Source organism: Saxophila tyrrhenica (assembly GCF_035928015.1).
Source record: "Saxophila tyrrhenica strain CCFEE 5935 chromosome Unknown scaffold_20, whole genome shotgun sequence".
Lineage (NCBI taxonomy): Eukaryota > Fungi > Ascomycota > Dothideomycetes > Mycosphaerellales > Extremaceae > Saxophila > Saxophila tyrrhenica.
In genome coordinates, this window is record NW_027041752.1 from 203383 (window position 1) to 219603 (window position 16221).

At 56.8% G+C, this 16221-nt stretch overlaps 6 protein-coding genes and 1 non-coding gene across 7 annotated transcripts; 3 read left to right on the forward strand and 4 right to left on the reverse strand.

Moving 5' to 3' along the window:
- Nucleotides 1–73: 73 nt before the first annotated feature.
- On the forward strand, nucleotides 74–1758 carry LTR77_009981 (uncharacterized protein; the record flags this gene model as incomplete). Its single annotated transcript, XM_064807207.1, has 2 exons — nucleotides 74–1412; nucleotides 1469–1758. The coding sequence occupies 2 exons, from the start codon at nucleotides 74–76 to the stop codon at nucleotides 1756–1758; spliced, it is 1629 nt and encodes a 542-aa protein (XP_064654580.1).
- Nucleotides 1759–2142: 384 nt separating this feature from the next.
- LTR77_009982 (uncharacterized protein) lies at nucleotides 2143–3532 on the reverse strand (the record flags this gene model as incomplete). The annotated part of the gene is made up of 2 exons (XM_064807208.1): nucleotides 2143–3097; nucleotides 3348–3532. The coding sequence occupies 2 exons, from the start codon at nucleotides 3530–3532 to the stop codon at nucleotides 2143–2145; spliced, it is 1140 nt and encodes a 379-aa protein (XP_064654581.1).
- A 683-nt stretch (nucleotides 3533–4215) lies between these two features.
- RIM9 (regulator of ime2) lies at nucleotides 4216–6823 on the reverse strand (the record flags this gene model as incomplete). Its single annotated transcript, XM_064807209.1, has 3 exons — nucleotides 4216–5122; nucleotides 5188–6571; nucleotides 6637–6823. 3 exons carry the CDS (start codon nucleotides 6821–6823, stop codon nucleotides 4216–4218), a joined length of 2478 nt encoding a protein of 825 aa, XP_064654582.1.
- Nucleotides 6824–8238: 1415 nt separating this feature from the next.
- On the forward strand, nucleotides 8239–8327 carry LTR77_009984. Its single transcript has one exon. It is a non-coding gene; the product is annotated as a tRNA-Pro (tRNA).
- Nucleotides 8328–8731: 404 nt separating this feature from the next.
- Nucleotides 8732–9041, reverse strand: LTR77_009985 (uncharacterized protein; the record flags this gene model as incomplete). Its single annotated transcript, XM_064807210.1, has 2 exons — nucleotides 8732–8859; nucleotides 8918–9041. The coding sequence occupies 2 exons, from the start codon at nucleotides 9039–9041 to the stop codon at nucleotides 8732–8734; spliced, it is 252 nt and encodes an 83-aa protein (XP_064654583.1).
- A 90-nt stretch (nucleotides 9042–9131) lies between these two features.
- On the reverse strand, nucleotides 9132–11841 carry LTR77_009986 (uncharacterized protein; the record flags this gene model as incomplete). The annotated part of the gene is made up of 7 exons (XM_064807211.1): nucleotides 9132–9441; nucleotides 9504–9880; nucleotides 9936–10092; nucleotides 10151–10392; nucleotides 10461–10719; nucleotides 10922–11471; nucleotides 11793–11841. The coding sequence occupies 7 exons, from the start codon at nucleotides 11839–11841 to the stop codon at nucleotides 9132–9134; spliced, it is 1944 nt and encodes a 647-aa protein (XP_064654584.1).
- A 556-nt stretch (nucleotides 11842–12397) lies between these two features.
- LTR77_009987 (uncharacterized protein) lies at nucleotides 12398–14939 on the forward strand (the record flags this gene model as incomplete). The annotated part of the gene is made up of 2 exons (XM_064807212.1): nucleotides 12398–12403; nucleotides 12453–14939. The coding sequence occupies 2 exons, from the start codon at nucleotides 12398–12400 to the stop codon at nucleotides 14937–14939; spliced, it is 2493 nt and encodes an 830-aa protein (XP_064654585.1).
- Between the last annotated feature and the right edge of the window lie 1282 nt (nucleotides 14940–16221).

A 16221-nucleotide genomic window follows, 5' to 3' on the forward strand; every position in this document is an offset into this window, starting at 1 on the left:
TCGCTGTCGAGCCATTCCATCTCCTTACAACTCTACCACTCTACGTGTCATTTCCTCAACAAGCACAGCAAGCATGCCTCCAAAAGGCAAAAAGCACGCCCGCACCGAATCCGCCTCCGACGACCCAGCCCTCAAACACCCCCCACCCAAGCGCGGCAAAGAAGTCGACGCTGAAAACCCCTTCGAACAACTCACCGACCTCTTGGAGTCCAACGACTCCTCCCACAAACCCCGCAATGTCCTGCACTGGTTCCGCTCAAAGGACATTCGACAAGAAGACAACATCGCCTTGCACAACGCCTCGCTCAAAGCGAAAGAGGAGAGCGGGAGTCTGATCGGGATGTACCTGCATTCGCCGAAAGATGTCGAGTGGCATGGGACGTCGCCTGCAAGGATGGATTTTATCCTTGAGAGTTTGAGGATTCTGAAGGGGCAGTTGGAGGAGAAGAATATCCCGCTCGCTGTATTAGAGGTTGAAAAGCGGAGTCAGAAGACGGAGACGGTGATGCGATTTGTAGAGGAGAACGATGTGAGCCATGTTTTTGCGAATATGGAGTATGAAGTCGACGAACTGCGGCGGGACATCGATATGATGAAGCGTGTGCAAGAGAAGGAGGGTGTATCGTTTGAGGTGCTGCATGATCAGACTGTTGTGACGCCAGGGGAGTTGAAGGGGCAAGGGGGAGGGCCGATGAAGGTGTTCACGCCGTATCATAAGGCGTGGTTGAAGGAGACGAAGGCGGAGCCGGGGTTGCTTGATACTGTGCCTGCGCCGGAGGGGAACGACGAGAAAGCACTGGAGCAGTTTAAGAAGTTGGTCGAGACGAAAGTGCCCGAGATGCCGGAGAGCAAACAATTCGCCTCGGACGAGGAAAGGCAGCGATTACGGAAGCTATGGCCTGCGGGACATGAGGCAGGCATGAAACGCCTCCACCATTTCCTCGACAAAAAAGTCTCCGACTACGCCGCCCACCGCTCCGAACCCGCGCGCGACCTCACCTCGCGCCTCTCCCCCTACTTCTCCTCGGGCGTCATCTCCGTGCGCGAAGTCCTCTCCACCGCTCTCAAATCCAACAACGGTGCGCACTTCGACGAGGGCGACGCAGGCATCGACTCGTGGGTCCGCGAAATCGTCTTTCGCGAATTCTACCGGCATATGATGGTGCTCACGCCCCACGGCAGCATGAATCTACCGCAGAACCTGAAGTTTGATTTCGTGCAGTGGGAGGATGACGAGGAGGGGTGGTATAAATGGTGTGAGGGCCGCACAGGGGTACCCTGGGTGGATGCGGGGATGCGGCAGTTGAATCATGAGGCGTATATGCACAACAGGCTCAGGATGGTTGTGAGTAGTTATCTGAGCGGGAATTTGTTGCTGGATTATCGGAGGGGGGAGAGGTATTTTGTTGAGCGTGAGTTATGAACCCTGCTCCGCTGCTTTGTTGCCATGACTGACCCTTTGATGCAGACTTGGTGGACTGGGACCTCTCCAACAACACCAACGGCTGGGAGCCCTCCTACACAATCTTCAACCCCATCACGCAAGCCGAGAAATGCGACAAGGAAGGCGCTTACATCCGCAAATGGGTCCCCGAGCTCCAAGACGTTCCCGGTAAAGCCGTCTTTGCACCTTTCGACCGCTTGAGTGAGAAGGAGTTCGAGAGGTTGGGGTATCCGCGGCCGCATGTGGATTTTGGCGAGACGGCGCAGAGGGCGAAGGAGAGGTATAAGCGGGATTTGCATTCGGGGGATCTTTAGAGGGGTTGGGCAAGGTGGTGGAAGAATGGTGGGAGAGGGCATGTTGGGCCTTTCTGGCGGATGTGTGGCTTGAGGGGAAGAAGGTCTGACTGATATGGACATTTGAAGGAGGAACCTCATGTTCAGATCAAGTCAACCCGGCGAGGAATTGCCCATGCGATTATGGACCACGGAACAAGCAGGGACGTGTGCAAACACATGAATAAGACGGCAGACCGTGCTTCTAAGGTCAGCAGGGCATTGTACCAACGACATACATAGAGAGACATGAAAGCACTTCGAGCGATGTAAGACTTGTCTTCCTGCGTCTATAAAAGCATTCGCGCCCCACGAGGCCGAAATACCGCAAACAGAACATCGCTATCAAACACGCCAGAGTCTCGCCTACACCTCATAAAACATCCGCACCGCCCAGGCGCTCTGCGAACCAGCAAGAGCATGCTCGAACGCCCTTTCCACCCCTAAGAACGCCTCCCGACCCAGTCGATACCCTTGCCCATGACCTTCTATTTTCTGACCGCGCTGTTGCCGCCAATGAAGCAAGCGTGCAGCCTCCAGCGCCCCATTAGCACGCTTCCACTCCTCTTTCTTCTCGTGTAACTCGGCGTCAAGACTGGTCGGTATGGACTCGACGGTTTCCCTGGCCGTCGGCTGTCTCGAGGTTTCAGGTGGCCAATACTGCTCGTCCCAGTCATCGTCATCATCGTCATCATCGTCCGCGTTAGCGTCGTCTACGCCGTCGGTAATGTCGTAGCCTGAATATCTCCCCTCGTCCTCGAAGCTGCTCGGTTGCATCTCCTCCTCAACCTCCACTGTCAAAACCTCAGCCCAGTCCGGCGAAGCGAGCTCCTCAACCGCCAACGTCAAACCTTTCGCCCAGCCTGTCGTAGAATAGTAGCTGGCTCCTCCGCTCACCACATGGTAAAGCAGCCTGAGATCCGGGTCGTCGATACGTTGGGACGTCTGTGTCCAGCATTGATAATTGATCGCCCGATACTGCGCGGCCCATACAAGCCATCCTTGCGTCGGTGTCCACGAACTGCTATCCTTCGAGCGCCCGACGCCAATCGAAGGTCCCACCGCGGGTCCGCCAGCAGCTGATACGACAGTCGAGCTCAGACCTGCCTCGAAGCCTGCCGTCCGCTTCTTCTCGCCTGCCGTCCGCTTCTTCTCGCCTGTGAAAGTGGCGTCTTTCAGCAAGTAGACGCCAGTTAGGAGCCAGATCTTCGGCTTGGGGAAAAAGCTTCCTATCCCCTTGTTGGCTTCCGAGATCCAGTTCTGCAATGCACGTACCGCGGTATCGTGGCTGAGGACATGTTTGTGCAGAAAGTTTTCGGGACTGCAGCCTCGTCAGCGCTGCGAACAGAAGGGCTGTAGGTGTTGGATGACGACCTTACTCCTTCAACACGACTCTCCGACCCTCGTCGGCCTAGAGCGTCCTGTTGTATTTCGTATCAATATTCACGCCGGCCTGCAACAGATCCACAACCTCCACGGCCGGCCTGAAAGTGGCCCCCCGAAGACGACTCGCATTCCCAGCCTTTGGCAAAACAGCTCGACTCTCGTGTGGATGTCAAGGTCAGCATCACTGGTCCTCGCCATCACTCTCGACCAGCCAGCACAGGGTCCCATCCCACCTCAGACGAGCACACGTCCAATGCCTCGCCAGACTGGGTTTGGCATGATCCCTCAGCACCAACTTGTCTGAACACAACTCCTCCGGATCCCTTCCGACTTGATACAAGGAAGACGTCGGCTTCTCGCGGGGAGCCATGGGTTTGTGGAAGAGCTCAATAACAACTATTAAGATCGAGCAGTGCATGTACCTACTAGGTCCTGCGCTTGTTCCAGCAGAACACAAGCTCCCCAAAATCCCTCACACCGTCGTAGGTAAGCAAAAACACAGATTTCTCATCAGGACGGACGGATTCACGCACGAACGAACGAAACACAAATACCTCACCTGCGCCTACCACCCGACACAAGCACTCCAATCCGTTCCCCCATCTGCCTAACCACACAACGCAACCCAACCAACACAAACGTGAGCAGCAGTCAAGGCGTCTGTCGTTGCGACGTCGCAGTCACGCCACCATGAAGTAAAGTACAGCAGTACTCGTCAAGCCGTGGATGAAGCCACTCCCAACCCCAAAAATCCGCCTTTCAAACAAACAACAAATTCACGTCTCGAAAGAAAACAAGAACCCGTCACTGCGGACGTCTCGTCATCATATACGATCGAAACTGCTTTCTCCCCCACCAGCGCAATGCATATATACTGAAACCCGCTCACGGAACAAACAGCGCGGCACTCCCTATCCCGCGCTCTCGCTCTCGCCGACGAAAAAACCCCTGTACATCATCCATCTGTCTTATGTCTTTCCCCATGTCCAAAGCAAATCCACTCACACTTTCCCCAAAACACCTTGCTCAAAACCATCCCCCTCAAACCAAAGATTAAATATCAGTCGGATACCTTCCCCCGGGCACCGCCGCCCCAGCGCCCGGATTCCTGCCCACGCCCGCCAAATTCCCCGTCCGCCCGCCCCCTCTCGCGGGTCCCATGCCGGGGATGCTGAAATCCGGGTTCCCGCCGAGAATCACATCCTCTCGTCTTCTTTGCGGCGGTCCACCTTGATAGGCGCCTCCGCCGTAAGCGCTCCCGGGGCCCCTGCTCCCTGATACAGACGCGGGGCGCCAGTTGGGATTCACCGGGCGCTCGGAGATGGAAGTGAAGTGCGAAGCTTCGCTCGCCCGCTCGCTGCCGCCGTCGCCGTAGTTAGGCGAGCGCGCGCCATCGGGGAGGTTCTCCTGCGAGCTGTTGGAGTTGGGGATCGTGTTCGGGTCCACGGCGCCGGGGACTAAATGTGCGTCGCTGTCAGGGCCGTTAGTGGACGGCCCTGGGTACGTGGGGTGCAGGTAGGCGGGGTCGGGGGCGGGGGGTTGCGTACGGTATTGGCCATAATGCCCGCCCGATGGCTGCTGCTGCTGCTGCTGCTGGGGGGCGCCAGGGGTAGCGGGGAAATTCCCGGGCATAGTCTGCGCCAGCCCTCCGGGAGTCATGCCACCGGGCGTTAGAGCGGTGGGGAGGCCCGAGGCGTGCGGGTTGTTCATGTACCCATCATCGGAAGGTTCTTCGACGGCGAAGCGCGGGTCCACGTCCTCGTAGTAGGGCTCTGAGCCGGCGCGGCGGTGGCGTGGGGGTGGCAGTGCGGTGCCGATGGGTGCGGAGGAGACGATGGGGGAGAGGTTGGAGGAGTGGGAGGATTCCATGTTAGAGGCGAGCGGGGAGGAGGCGTTGGGGCGTTGGGGTTGGAGGTGGTCGGAGGGGCCCCATTGCGCACGAGGGGGGACGTAGGATGTTCTGTGAAGGTTAGCCGGGGTTCAATGGAATGTACAGGAGATCGAAAAGTGGAAGTGTCGACTCACTGGTCACTGGAGTACATGCTCGTCGGACTCCGCATCCCGCTGGCTTCCCTGTCACTTTCACGCCTCATCGGACTCCCGCTTCGATCCTGCTGCAGTCCTACTAAGCCTGCCACATCTGCGTCACTGTCCCTCAACCCGTAAGCTTGCCCATAATGGTCCTGATTGGTAGGACTTGAAGGCTGCGCAGGACTTCCTGTCCGCTCATCCATCTCAATCGCCTGTCCTATCATTGGCCCTGCGACGAACGCATCTGGAGGCGGCTGCTCCATGGTTGGCGAAGGCCCTGATCGTGGACCTGGCGCATATCCACCATCATAGTAGCTGCCGTTCGAGTAGCCAGGAGGTGGCGCGGGTCGTGGAGGTCTCATTCCTGGTGGTGGAGGTCCATATCCGCCCCTTCCTCTCCATCCAGGAGGTGGTGGACCTCCCCTGAAACCGCCCCTCGGCCCATAAGAGCCTCCTCTGGGAGGTCCATATCCACCTCTAGGCGCTCCATAGCCTCTCGGCGCCGGGCCATACCCTCCTCTCCGCCCTCTCGATCCTCTCGACGCGAAAGACTCATCGCTGGCTCGGTGCCGTAATGGCATGTTCATATCTGGTGGTCCCATCGGATTGCCATACTGATCTCTGCTCGGTCTCCGTGGCCGTCCTTGGCTATCCATGCTAGGTCTTCCCATTGGCATCGGCGGTGGCGCAACATCCTGCATGTACTCTCTCCTTCCATGCGAGCTGTGAGAACGAATGCTGGGATCTCTCGTCGGATTCAATGGCGTTCGGTCATCATTACTCCCCATCATCATATCCGTCCCATCGCGCGACTGCCCATTCTTCATCTCAAACGCAGCATACTGCGGCATGCCCTTCCCATCATCAGCAGTGCCGACAGACATCGGTGGCGGCGAATCTGCCCTCGGAAGTGTCGAAGGCGGAGGTACGCTTGAGTCCGTCATCATGCGGGTTTGGTTCAAGTTGTTGTAGTAATTCGACCCATTCATATCCGCATTCTCTTCTATCCGCTTCTTGCGCGCCTTCCTGCTGACAAGCGTCCTCCTCATTGCGCAAGTCACCACGCTGGATGCGATGATAAGGATGGTAGCCGCCAGCACGATCCAGCCGCCCCAATTCATGTGCGGGACGAACAATAAGATGTCGACCAAGAATGCGAGAAGCGTGACCAGCAGAGTCGGGATAGTGAAGATGAGCAGGGCGAGGAGGTAGCGCGGAGACGAAGAAGGCGCATGGAAATGCGCTGCGACCCCGAGGCACGTACATATTAATGTTAGTAAAGCTGCGATCGGGTGAACGATGAGAATCGAGCTGAGGCTGTTGCGCGTGGATTGCGGCAGCGAGAAGTCGTCTGCGCCGGGGCCGGTGAAGAGGCCATCTATCGAATCGTCAGCGCTTAATCCTCCCATCCAGCGCAATGCCTCCTCTATGTCAATCGCATACCTGTGCTATACCCAATGGTGGCCGGCAAGCACCTCCCATTCTTGCACCACCCAAAAACACCCAGATTGTAGCCCTGATAACTCGCCAGCGGTATTCCCTGGATGATCGGGGTAGTGAGGGTGCTCAGCAGGAGCAGGACGAAGGCGAGGAAGAAGATAATGGTGAGCGGCGTCGCGGGTCGCAACATGGCGCCGGCTGTGTCGCACCGGTATACGGCGCGCGGTGTTCAAGCGAGTGTGGATGAAGTTGGATTGGAGTGGGTGTAGTGGTGCGGTTACTTCTTGCTACTCCTACTCCGCCTCATTTGGCTCGTCCTGCAGGAGTCGAGGGGCCAAGCAGCCAAGTGGGCAGGGATGGCGGTGCGGTTAGGTGTGGACGTTCTTTTCTTGTGCGCGCTCATATCATGTCGGCGGAATAATCTCGTTGTAGTATGGTTGAATGAAGGGGGTAAGCGATAATGGGGGTCGCGGCGAGTGGTGGTGGGCGGAAGTCAGGTCCCAGCCTCCGTTCTGTCAAAGTTGCAGGCCAGCGGGGAATCCTGCAGCATTCATGCACCCCGATACAGTTCCCGCGGTTCCGCCTTTGTGATTATGATATGGATGGAAAATGAGCGTGGTGAAGTTGGAGAGGCCGTCTCTCGTGTGGCGACACAAGGTGAGGTTGGAGTTGGCGAAATACAGGAGATTGGAACTCCTTCTCGAAGCACAACGCACGCTCCCTCTCTGCCACTTTCGAGATATCCGCCCACCACTCCACATGGCCAACTTTATATCGTGCGCCCAACCTTCGCGTGGCCGCCCGAGCAACGACAATGACAGGTCTACTCTCTTCCTTCTGTCCCTTCTTTACTGCACGGTTACACCATGAGTTACCAACTCTCCAAGTAACACCACAGCATTGAATTGCTTGCACCGCCGTCATCGTCACAAATCTGTGGCAACGTTGAGCGTGCCTGAAACGGCTCGTCTGAGATTGCCAATAGTGACCCCATGTCTAGCTCAGCCTCCTCCGTGCAACCCGTGCCGTCTCTTCGACATCTTCCGCGGGGCCAGATGCATCCTTGGACCTATTTACAATGTCTGCGAACACACACGTCGACTGTAGACTGCTCATGGACTGGAATGCCTTTCGTGAGAGCAATTCCTACGCTCCTGAGCGACTAGATCAGGATGGACGTCTAGCATGTGGATGACGATCGCATTAGGTATACGACGATGCAGCAAGCCGAATATGCTTATCTCACCACCCTCATTCAGTATACACTTGGACAAGGTAGTTTCAGAGCAGACCGGGATGGCAAGTTGTGTTTGTGTAGGCGCCAACATGTTGCATCGGTATACACCTTCGAGCCAGAGTAGGGCATCTTTTCATGAGTAAGGGCAGAAGTTTGGTTCCATCTCATCTCGTCTTCCATCCGACATTGCCACACACCTCCCCTACATTCCTCATACTCTGTATACCAATCCTTTGCTTCCCGATCAGTGGAATCCTCCACACTGCCCCTCAAAGGGCTTAGTGTGACATAATATAATTTTTGAGCAAAATTTGTCCTTCCAGAAGTCCTGGGATTTCGCACATTGTGTATTCCACCCACTGATGTTCGGTCGATTGGTCTAGAGGTATGATTCTCGCTTAGGGTAAACCCTTTGCACCATTGCGAGAGGCCCCGCGTTCGAATCGCGGATCGACCCCGTTCTTTTGCGGTTCTGTAGGTCCAGTTGGTGTTGGTATACGTTGGGTATATCAAGTTTTGGAGAGAGATTGGTTTCGTCTTGTTTTTTGGAATTTTTGGACGGATTAGGAAGGAGGAGGGGTGGCGGCGGTCAGGGCGCTAACGCCGATGCCGAATCTGTGTTCTACGGAGCTTCAAAGGTACCAAAAGCCTTTGCGAGGTATACTACAAGCTGGTGGTTACATTGACTGACGACAGCGAGGTCTAATCTTAATTATGAAACGACATCGACGCTCTCCGGATCCTTGACTATCCTTCTGAGAACGCTGAGAGAACGCCGATCGACCGACCGGCTCGCACTACACTTGCCATCTATGTCGGCCTGCTTCCCCGGTACTACCACGACCTGTTCGATACAGAAGCCTACCCATACCTCACCCGCAGCTCCTCCATCCACCGCACATGCTCCAGGTCGAGTTGCTGCATCTGTAGCGTGCGTTGCCAGTACAGAAGTCCAATCACAATGACGGCGTAGAGGGTGCTGCTGATGACTGTTCATGGAGTTGGATTAGTCGTGTGAGAGATCGTGAAGAGCGAGGGTGGATTTACTTGCGATCGGATCTGATTGTTCCATCGTGATAATACTCTTGCTTGGAGTCGGGACGGGCTGGACGAGCGCATCATCCAGGGACTGTGAGTCGGATGAACATTCGCAATCAAGATCCGTACACATGGTGGTGCGTATCTGGAACGACTACCAACATCCAGGCTCACACTGAGCCAGGCCTATGACCAGAGATTCCCCCACCCGTCTAACACTCCTTCAATGCTTCACCAAATCCAAAGCAGTCCTTCCCTCCAACCGCACCTCCCACACCGCCTTCCCCTCCTTATCTGCGCTCTTCTTCTCCCCGGCAAGGCTATACGACTCCCCAGCCCTCAGCCTCGTGAACCCAAGCTGGAATTTTCTGCTCTCCCTGCCAGAGTAGAGCACCAACTCCATCCCCTCTCCGTCATGGGAGTACGCTTTCGCGACCAGGACGTCCGGGAAAGGCGCTTCGTCCAGGATGGGGCCCTGTATGACGTTCTCTGGCGGGCCGTGAGAGATCATGGAGAACCAGTCTTGGTAGCCGCTGTACTTCGTGTTAGGTTCAAGAATGTTATGCATAGGGTACTTGGGGAGAAGTTGACGTACCACAGTCGAGCTTTCATAGCGCTGCCTTGTCCAATCGTCGACAAACCCTTGTTCTTCAAACTCCCCGTCTCCGTCTCGAAAACCGGATGCACCACCTCGTCCAACTCCCGCAACAGCTCCTTCCTCACACCCTCTTGCCCGTACTCCGCCGCCGCCGCTGCGAAAACTGCACGGGTGAACCCAACGCCCGGGCGATAATTCCCCGGATCCAATTTATCCGCCCCCTCGAGGTTCTCGAGCGTGATACTACCATCTGAATGCTGGTTGATGGATTCTCGGAGGACAAACGACCAGCAGCGGTGCGCGATGTGGGGCAGGAACGCGGCGCAGAGGAGGGCGTTGATGCCGTCGGAGAGGCGGCCTGCTAGGCCTGGGATCTGTATCAAAAGCTGTCAGTGGAGGATGGTGGGAGCGGTGTTTAGGGAGGGTTACGGTAAAGCCAGTGAGTTCGCTGCGGATGGTCATGACGGTGCCGTCTTGTTGTGTGAAGTCCTCGTCAAGGGCTTTCTCGAAGCGGGATTTGATCTTATCCGCCCAGGGGACATTAAGGAGGCGGCTGGCGAGGGTGATGCCGGAGGCGCCCGTGAGACTGTGAGAGGGCCGTTAGCTGGTTATATCTCTACAACAAGGGTACGAGATCGACTTACTTGCACATGGTATATATCCAATTCGGCTCACAGGAGAAAAGACAGTACGGTCCATCCTCCCATTGCCGATTCACGGCATCGGCGATACGCTTGAAGTCGTACGGATACTTCTTGTCCTTGGCCACTTCGAACGTCAACGAGCCGGGCTTCGTGTAGCGGTCGTCGCCCGTGTTGGACTGGTAGATGCCGACGGCTTGCAGCACGTAGCCCGAGACCATGATGTTGTCTTCGGCGATGGGGTCCTGCCAGTCATCAACAAAACCGCCTTTCTGAACAATCCCAGACGACGGGGCAACGTTGGGTCACTCACCCAGTCAGACACCTTCCCCTTCCCCCACAGACTCTCCCACTTCCAGAACCCCACCACCCTCTCCGTCAAACTCTTCTCAATAGTCCTCCTCATCGCCTCTGAAAGATACCCATGGAAGTTCGGCGTATACACAAACTGATACAGCCCCAAATCACTCGTTGCCTCGTACAACTGATACCGTATCGCGGCCGTCTGGAACTGGTCGATCACGTCATGGTAGGCGAAATCGTCCATCGGCCGCATGCCGAGCTCGATGAACCTAAGAAATTGAGGCGAAAGATGTCAGCTTTCTGTCCTGTCTGTGTGGAGGGAGAACGGTGCAGTGCCGACTACTATGTCCCAGACCACTCCGCAGGCTCAGATAGGTGATGCGACCTTTAGAGGCCATCTCAGCCAGCGAACTCTCGAAGTCTTTACAGTCTAGGACACGGCGGCGACGGTTTCTACCTAATTTGACGTACCACTGGATGAAGCGCAGATCTCTCAGCGACAACTCACGAGAGCCAGGGGCAGCTTTCTGCCCTTCCGTCTGCATCTTGCGCACCGAGTCAACCACATACTCATTCCGACGAGTGCGCTTCTCACGAGCCTCTCTGTTAGCCTGCGAGGTCTTGTAGGCGAGGTAAGCGATGCCGGAATAGCAGAGGGCCAGGCTGAGCGGCCCAGCGGCACTGACGAGGGTATCGCGGGCGAGCAGGGCGGAGAGTGCGGTGCTGCCGAGCCAAAGAGCGGTGGGGAAAGCCAGACCGCCGGCGCCGAACCAGGCGAAGAGGACAAGAGGGATTAGAAGCAGGGTGAGCAAGCAGAGGAGGAGAGACGGCAGAGTGCCAACAGCGAAGAGGCCAGCGCCGGGGAAGACGAGGCCGATGGCAGCGGCGCGGAGGGCGGGGGAAGGCGCGGTGTAAAAGGTGTAGAGGCTGCCGGCTGAGATCGAGGCCCAGATGGCGAGGGTCTGGTACTGGCGACGGCGTTTTGCGGCGCCCAGGCCAACGCGGTCAGGGACGAGGAGGTCTGGGAGGTGGTGATCGTGTTAGTGGTGTGGCTGGAGTTTGAATAGGAGGGCGACTCGCCTTTCCAGTGGAAATTGCCGGTAATGGACATTTCATCGTTGCCCACCTTCTCCTGCTTCTCAGACGGGAAGGCGGTGGTGGTCTGCGTCTGTCTTTCTTGTCAGCAAATCCGCGTACGATACCTTGCCTAGGGCTCATGATCGAACTTACAGTAGTCGCCATGTTCGTCGTGTCGAGACTTCGTGTCTCTCAAAGTCGTCCAACAACACTTCACAATACGAAACAACTCCTCGAGCAAAGAGGAGGTCCAGCACGAGCTCACATGTATATGAGCTCTCGACCTCGGGTACCGTTGTCCGCAACAGCTGCATTCTGATCATACCTCGCCACGGCAGCGTGTTGGTTAGAGCAAGCCATGTTGGGTGCTGGTCTAGGCGCTCTGTCGTCGTCTTGGAGGATCGCAGGAGTAGTCGTGAGGAAAGCCGGGAATAACAGACCTCCAGTCATCCGAGTGTGTAGTAGACGATGCTTCTTTTCGGCATGTCTTCGAGACAGGCATGTCGTGACATATTGTCTTGGAGCATTGCAGAAGGCAAAGATCAGATGATACACGACCACTGTCCGTGTTTCAGCAACCTGTATGTACAGTACCTTCTATGTTGTCGCCGCTCCAACAGAGGACAGCAAAGCTACTGTCGTGCCCCAGATCCCCAGATCCGCAGACCCCAGACTCCAGACCCACTCTCACCTCCCGAGGTCTCGTTCGAACAACAGTTGAAGAGCTGCCCTGAGGTAGAGTCCAAGTCTCTAGCCAAGCGAGTGGGGTACAGCAGTGCGGTTCCGGAAGACGATGGCCGAATAGTCGTCCTCAGTTTTGCTAGGTCAATCGAGCACATATCAAACTTGTCGTATATCGATCGGTGGACAATGATCGTATGCAACGATGGCCTGCTGTCTCCTAACAGCCTACTGCATGTCGCAGCTCATCCGTGCCTGCGAATTCCTAGACTTGGGGATCATTAAAGCGCAGCCGAATATCTTCGACAACGGACCCGTGGACGATATCAATAATGCGCAGCGAAATTTCCGTCTGGACGGACGTGGCAAGGACACCGAGTTTTCCTCGCAACCCGCCCGTTTGACAACGTCGAAGATCTCGCTGGCGGGAATGACCTGCGCAGCTTGCAGCACGACCATCTCAAACGCTGTCTCCAAGCTCTCAGGCGTCGAACGGATCGCCGTCTCCGTTCCCCTATCCCGCGCGACAGTCGTGCATCATCCCTCGCAGACGTCTCTACAAGACATCCTCTCCACCATCGAAGACCTAGGCTACGGCGCCACGGCCGGCGAGCGCAGCGCGCAGCAGAATCTCAAAGTCCTCGAGCAGCGCGAGGAGATCGAAAGGCTGCGCTCGGCGTTCACAAACGCAGCGGTCGTGGCGTCTGCTGTCTCTGGGCTGGAGACGGTGCTCTGGCTCCACCTCCCCCTCGTAGCAGTGCGGATGATCCGGTTAGTGGGGGCGGGTTTAGCGACGTGGACGCAGGTTTCCGATGCAGGCGTGATCCACCACGCTGCCTGGCGTAGAGGGTTGCGGGGGAAGCTGACGATGGACTCGCTGGTCAGTTTGTCGTTGTTGCTCGGCATGGTGCTTTCGGTGTTTAATGTTCTGCTGTTCGGGCTGGAAGAGGGGAAGGTGTACTGGTCTTCCCTCTCCCTCCTCACAACAGTAATCCTAGGCGGTCGGTTACTGGACACGGTGTTGCGGAAGCAGAGCACGCTGACGTTCGCGGGGTTGTATCGGTTGCAAGAGAAGTCGATGTTCGTGAAGCTGGTGCGTTCGGCGGCGAGGGAAGTTGAGGGGGAGCAGGTGGTGGATGCGGCGGCGCTGGTGCCGAGGGATGAGATCAAGATCGGTTCTGGCGTGATCATTCCGTGCGATTGCTATGTTTTGCGTGGGGAGACGTGGGTTGATCAGGCGACGATGACGGGGGAGTCGAGAGCTGTGTTGAAGAAGCCGGGGGATAGTCTGTTGGCTGGGACGACGAATCTGTCGTACGAGATTGTCGCTGTGGTGTCGAAGCCGCAGGAGGATTCAGCGCTGGAGAGCTTGATCGCCAGTATTTCGACGGCAACGGAGAACTCGAGCCCAAGCAAAGAGGTCGATACGCTGATCTCGCGCTTCGCAGCCGGGATTCTGACTTTGACGGTCGTTTGCTTTCTCGCCACACTGAATGCCCGGTGGTCGCACGTGTCGCCGTCCTTAGCTCTCAACTTCGCCTGCGAGCGCGCCATGGCGATCCTGGCATCCGCTTGTCCATGTGCGCTCGGTCTCGCTACTCCGACGGCTGTCATCGCGGGCCTTGACGCAGCGCAGCAGCGTGGAGTGATAGTTAAGCGCGGCTTCGAGACATTGCAGGCGCTCTCGCGCTTGACGCACGTGGTGTTGGATAAGACCGGTACGTTGACCACGGGGCAGCTCTCTGTGCCGGACGTTCAGGGGCGTCTTGATGAGATGCAGCGAATGTTGTTGTGCATTGCTGAGCGGGACGATGCGGCAAACCATCCGGTCGCTGGGGCTGTGTTCCGGTGGGCGTTCGCTGGGTTGTCAGAGGAGAAACGACGTTTGGTCCATGAGGCAAAGGTGTGCAAGACGCTGAATCAGGCTGGCAATGGCGTGACCTGCTCGACCCAGCTTCAGCCAGCAGATGAGTGGCAAACGGTGTATGCTGGCAACGAAACATTCCTCCAGCAGAACCACATCTTGATGCCAGAATGTACAGCAAAAGCCTCCGCAGAGCCCGACTCCACGCTCGTGCACATTGCAATCAACAACGAGTACATCGGCAGCCTACGCCTGCGCGACACCATCCGCCCATCCGCCCCCGCCGTAATCTCCACCCTCAAACACACCCACAACCTCTCCCTATCCATGTTAACCGGCGACGTCTCCACCGAAGCCAACCGCGTCGCCCAGCACCTCCAAATCCCCGTCCTCTCCAGCCACGCCCTTCCAACCGAAAAGCAAACCTTCGTCCGCGCCCTCCGCGCCCGCAGCTCGCACAACCGCGTAGCAATGCTCGGCGACGGCCTCAACGACGCCCCCGCCCTCTCCGCCGCAGACGTCGGGATCGCATTGAACAGCACATCAGCCCGCGCCGGCGTGGCGGAAGCGACGAATGCGCAGACGGCGGATGTCATCTTCACGTCGCCCGAGCTGTCGCGGCTGCCGGAGCTGCTGGAGATTGCGGAGAAGACGACGAGACAGGCGGGGTGGAATTTGTGGTGGGCGGTGGGGTATAACTTGATCGCGGTGGGGTTGGCGATGGGGGTGGCGGAGCCGGTGGTGGTTGTGGATGCGGCGAGGGCGGGGACGATGATGGCATTGTCGAGTGTATCGGTGTTGGGGTGGAGTTTGTGGTTGAGGCGTGATTTGTCTGGAATATCATCTAAAGGGGCGAAGAGAGGGTAGAGAAGAAGACATGAATGTTAGAATGAAGTTCACGGTCATGCATGAAAATGCCGTCCGCTCCTATCAAACCCGCGCAAGGGTGAAGCGTGCCAGTGGTGGATAAGTACTTCATAAAAGAGGATATGAATCGATGTTATTACAGGCAGAAACGCTGTTTGGAAAGGCTTCAGGAAAACCACGTCTTACCTCTTTGCTTACCTGCTGCTGAACAGTCAGACCAGACATCGACGCCCATACTCGCAAGCAAGAAGAAGCCGTGATCTTCCTGTGGAGGGTCTGAAAGTCTGGAATACCTGTCTTCCATCAAATCGTGCCGGAGTAAAGCTGAGGTGTGGTGAGCTGTGGTGAGCTGCCTGGCTGTGGTGATAAGCCTCGCATGATCGGATGCCCAGTCATCAATATGCGGCTGGCTGCATCGCCTTGATCGCCTTGCTTGTGCAATAATGGAATTGTCGTCCACGGGCGTCCACGTGCCCGGGAAGCCGATCGATTCCTTTCTTCCGACGTCGCACAGCGTCGATGTCGCACCGCATCGCCCACGCCTTGCCACGAGAAGGGTGTCCAGCTCGGGCGGTGTAATAACACACTTGGCTGCTCGGAAAATATATGATCGAGTACGTACTCGAAAGTACTGGGTACGACGCATAGATTTGCTCTGCATTGCCGATCCTGCAGGTCGAGAGGCTATCGAGGACTATCGACGCTGCTGCAGCATGCGATGATGATGACGAATGGGCGCTGCAGCTGCGGGGTGAGGTCAGGAGACAAGTCCATCTGGAGTAGATCGTGAAGCCAAAAAGCAAGCAGAAAGTGTATCTTGTGTGTTGTGTCGAGTGGTTCATGGTTCATTGAGGAGTGGCGAGCGCAAGATGAAGTCTTCGTAAAAGTGGTGTGCCTCGGACGCCTGTTGGGGGGAAAGGGAAATTACAATGTCTCGCACCCGCCCTATCTCACCAGCATACCCCCTATGCGAAGGCGCTTGGCATGAGATGGGGTTGTTCGTAAATCAAATGCTCGCTCGAGTTGGCTTTGGAATCGACCTTGCTTCTCCCGGGGGTCACATCGTATCCCAACCTGGCGAAGTGAAGCTGCTCGTCTGGGTCCGAAGAGAGCGGCGGTGGTAGTCAGCCCGGCTTGCGCCTCTTCCTTTCGACCCCGACCGTGGCTCTGTAGAAGCCAAATTCGACAGTCTTAACGGATGATGACTGCATCTCGGCCCCTCTGCGCAGCAGCAGCAGGCAAAAGGGCTCTCACGCCTTCGCCCACGAAAAAGGAGAACAGG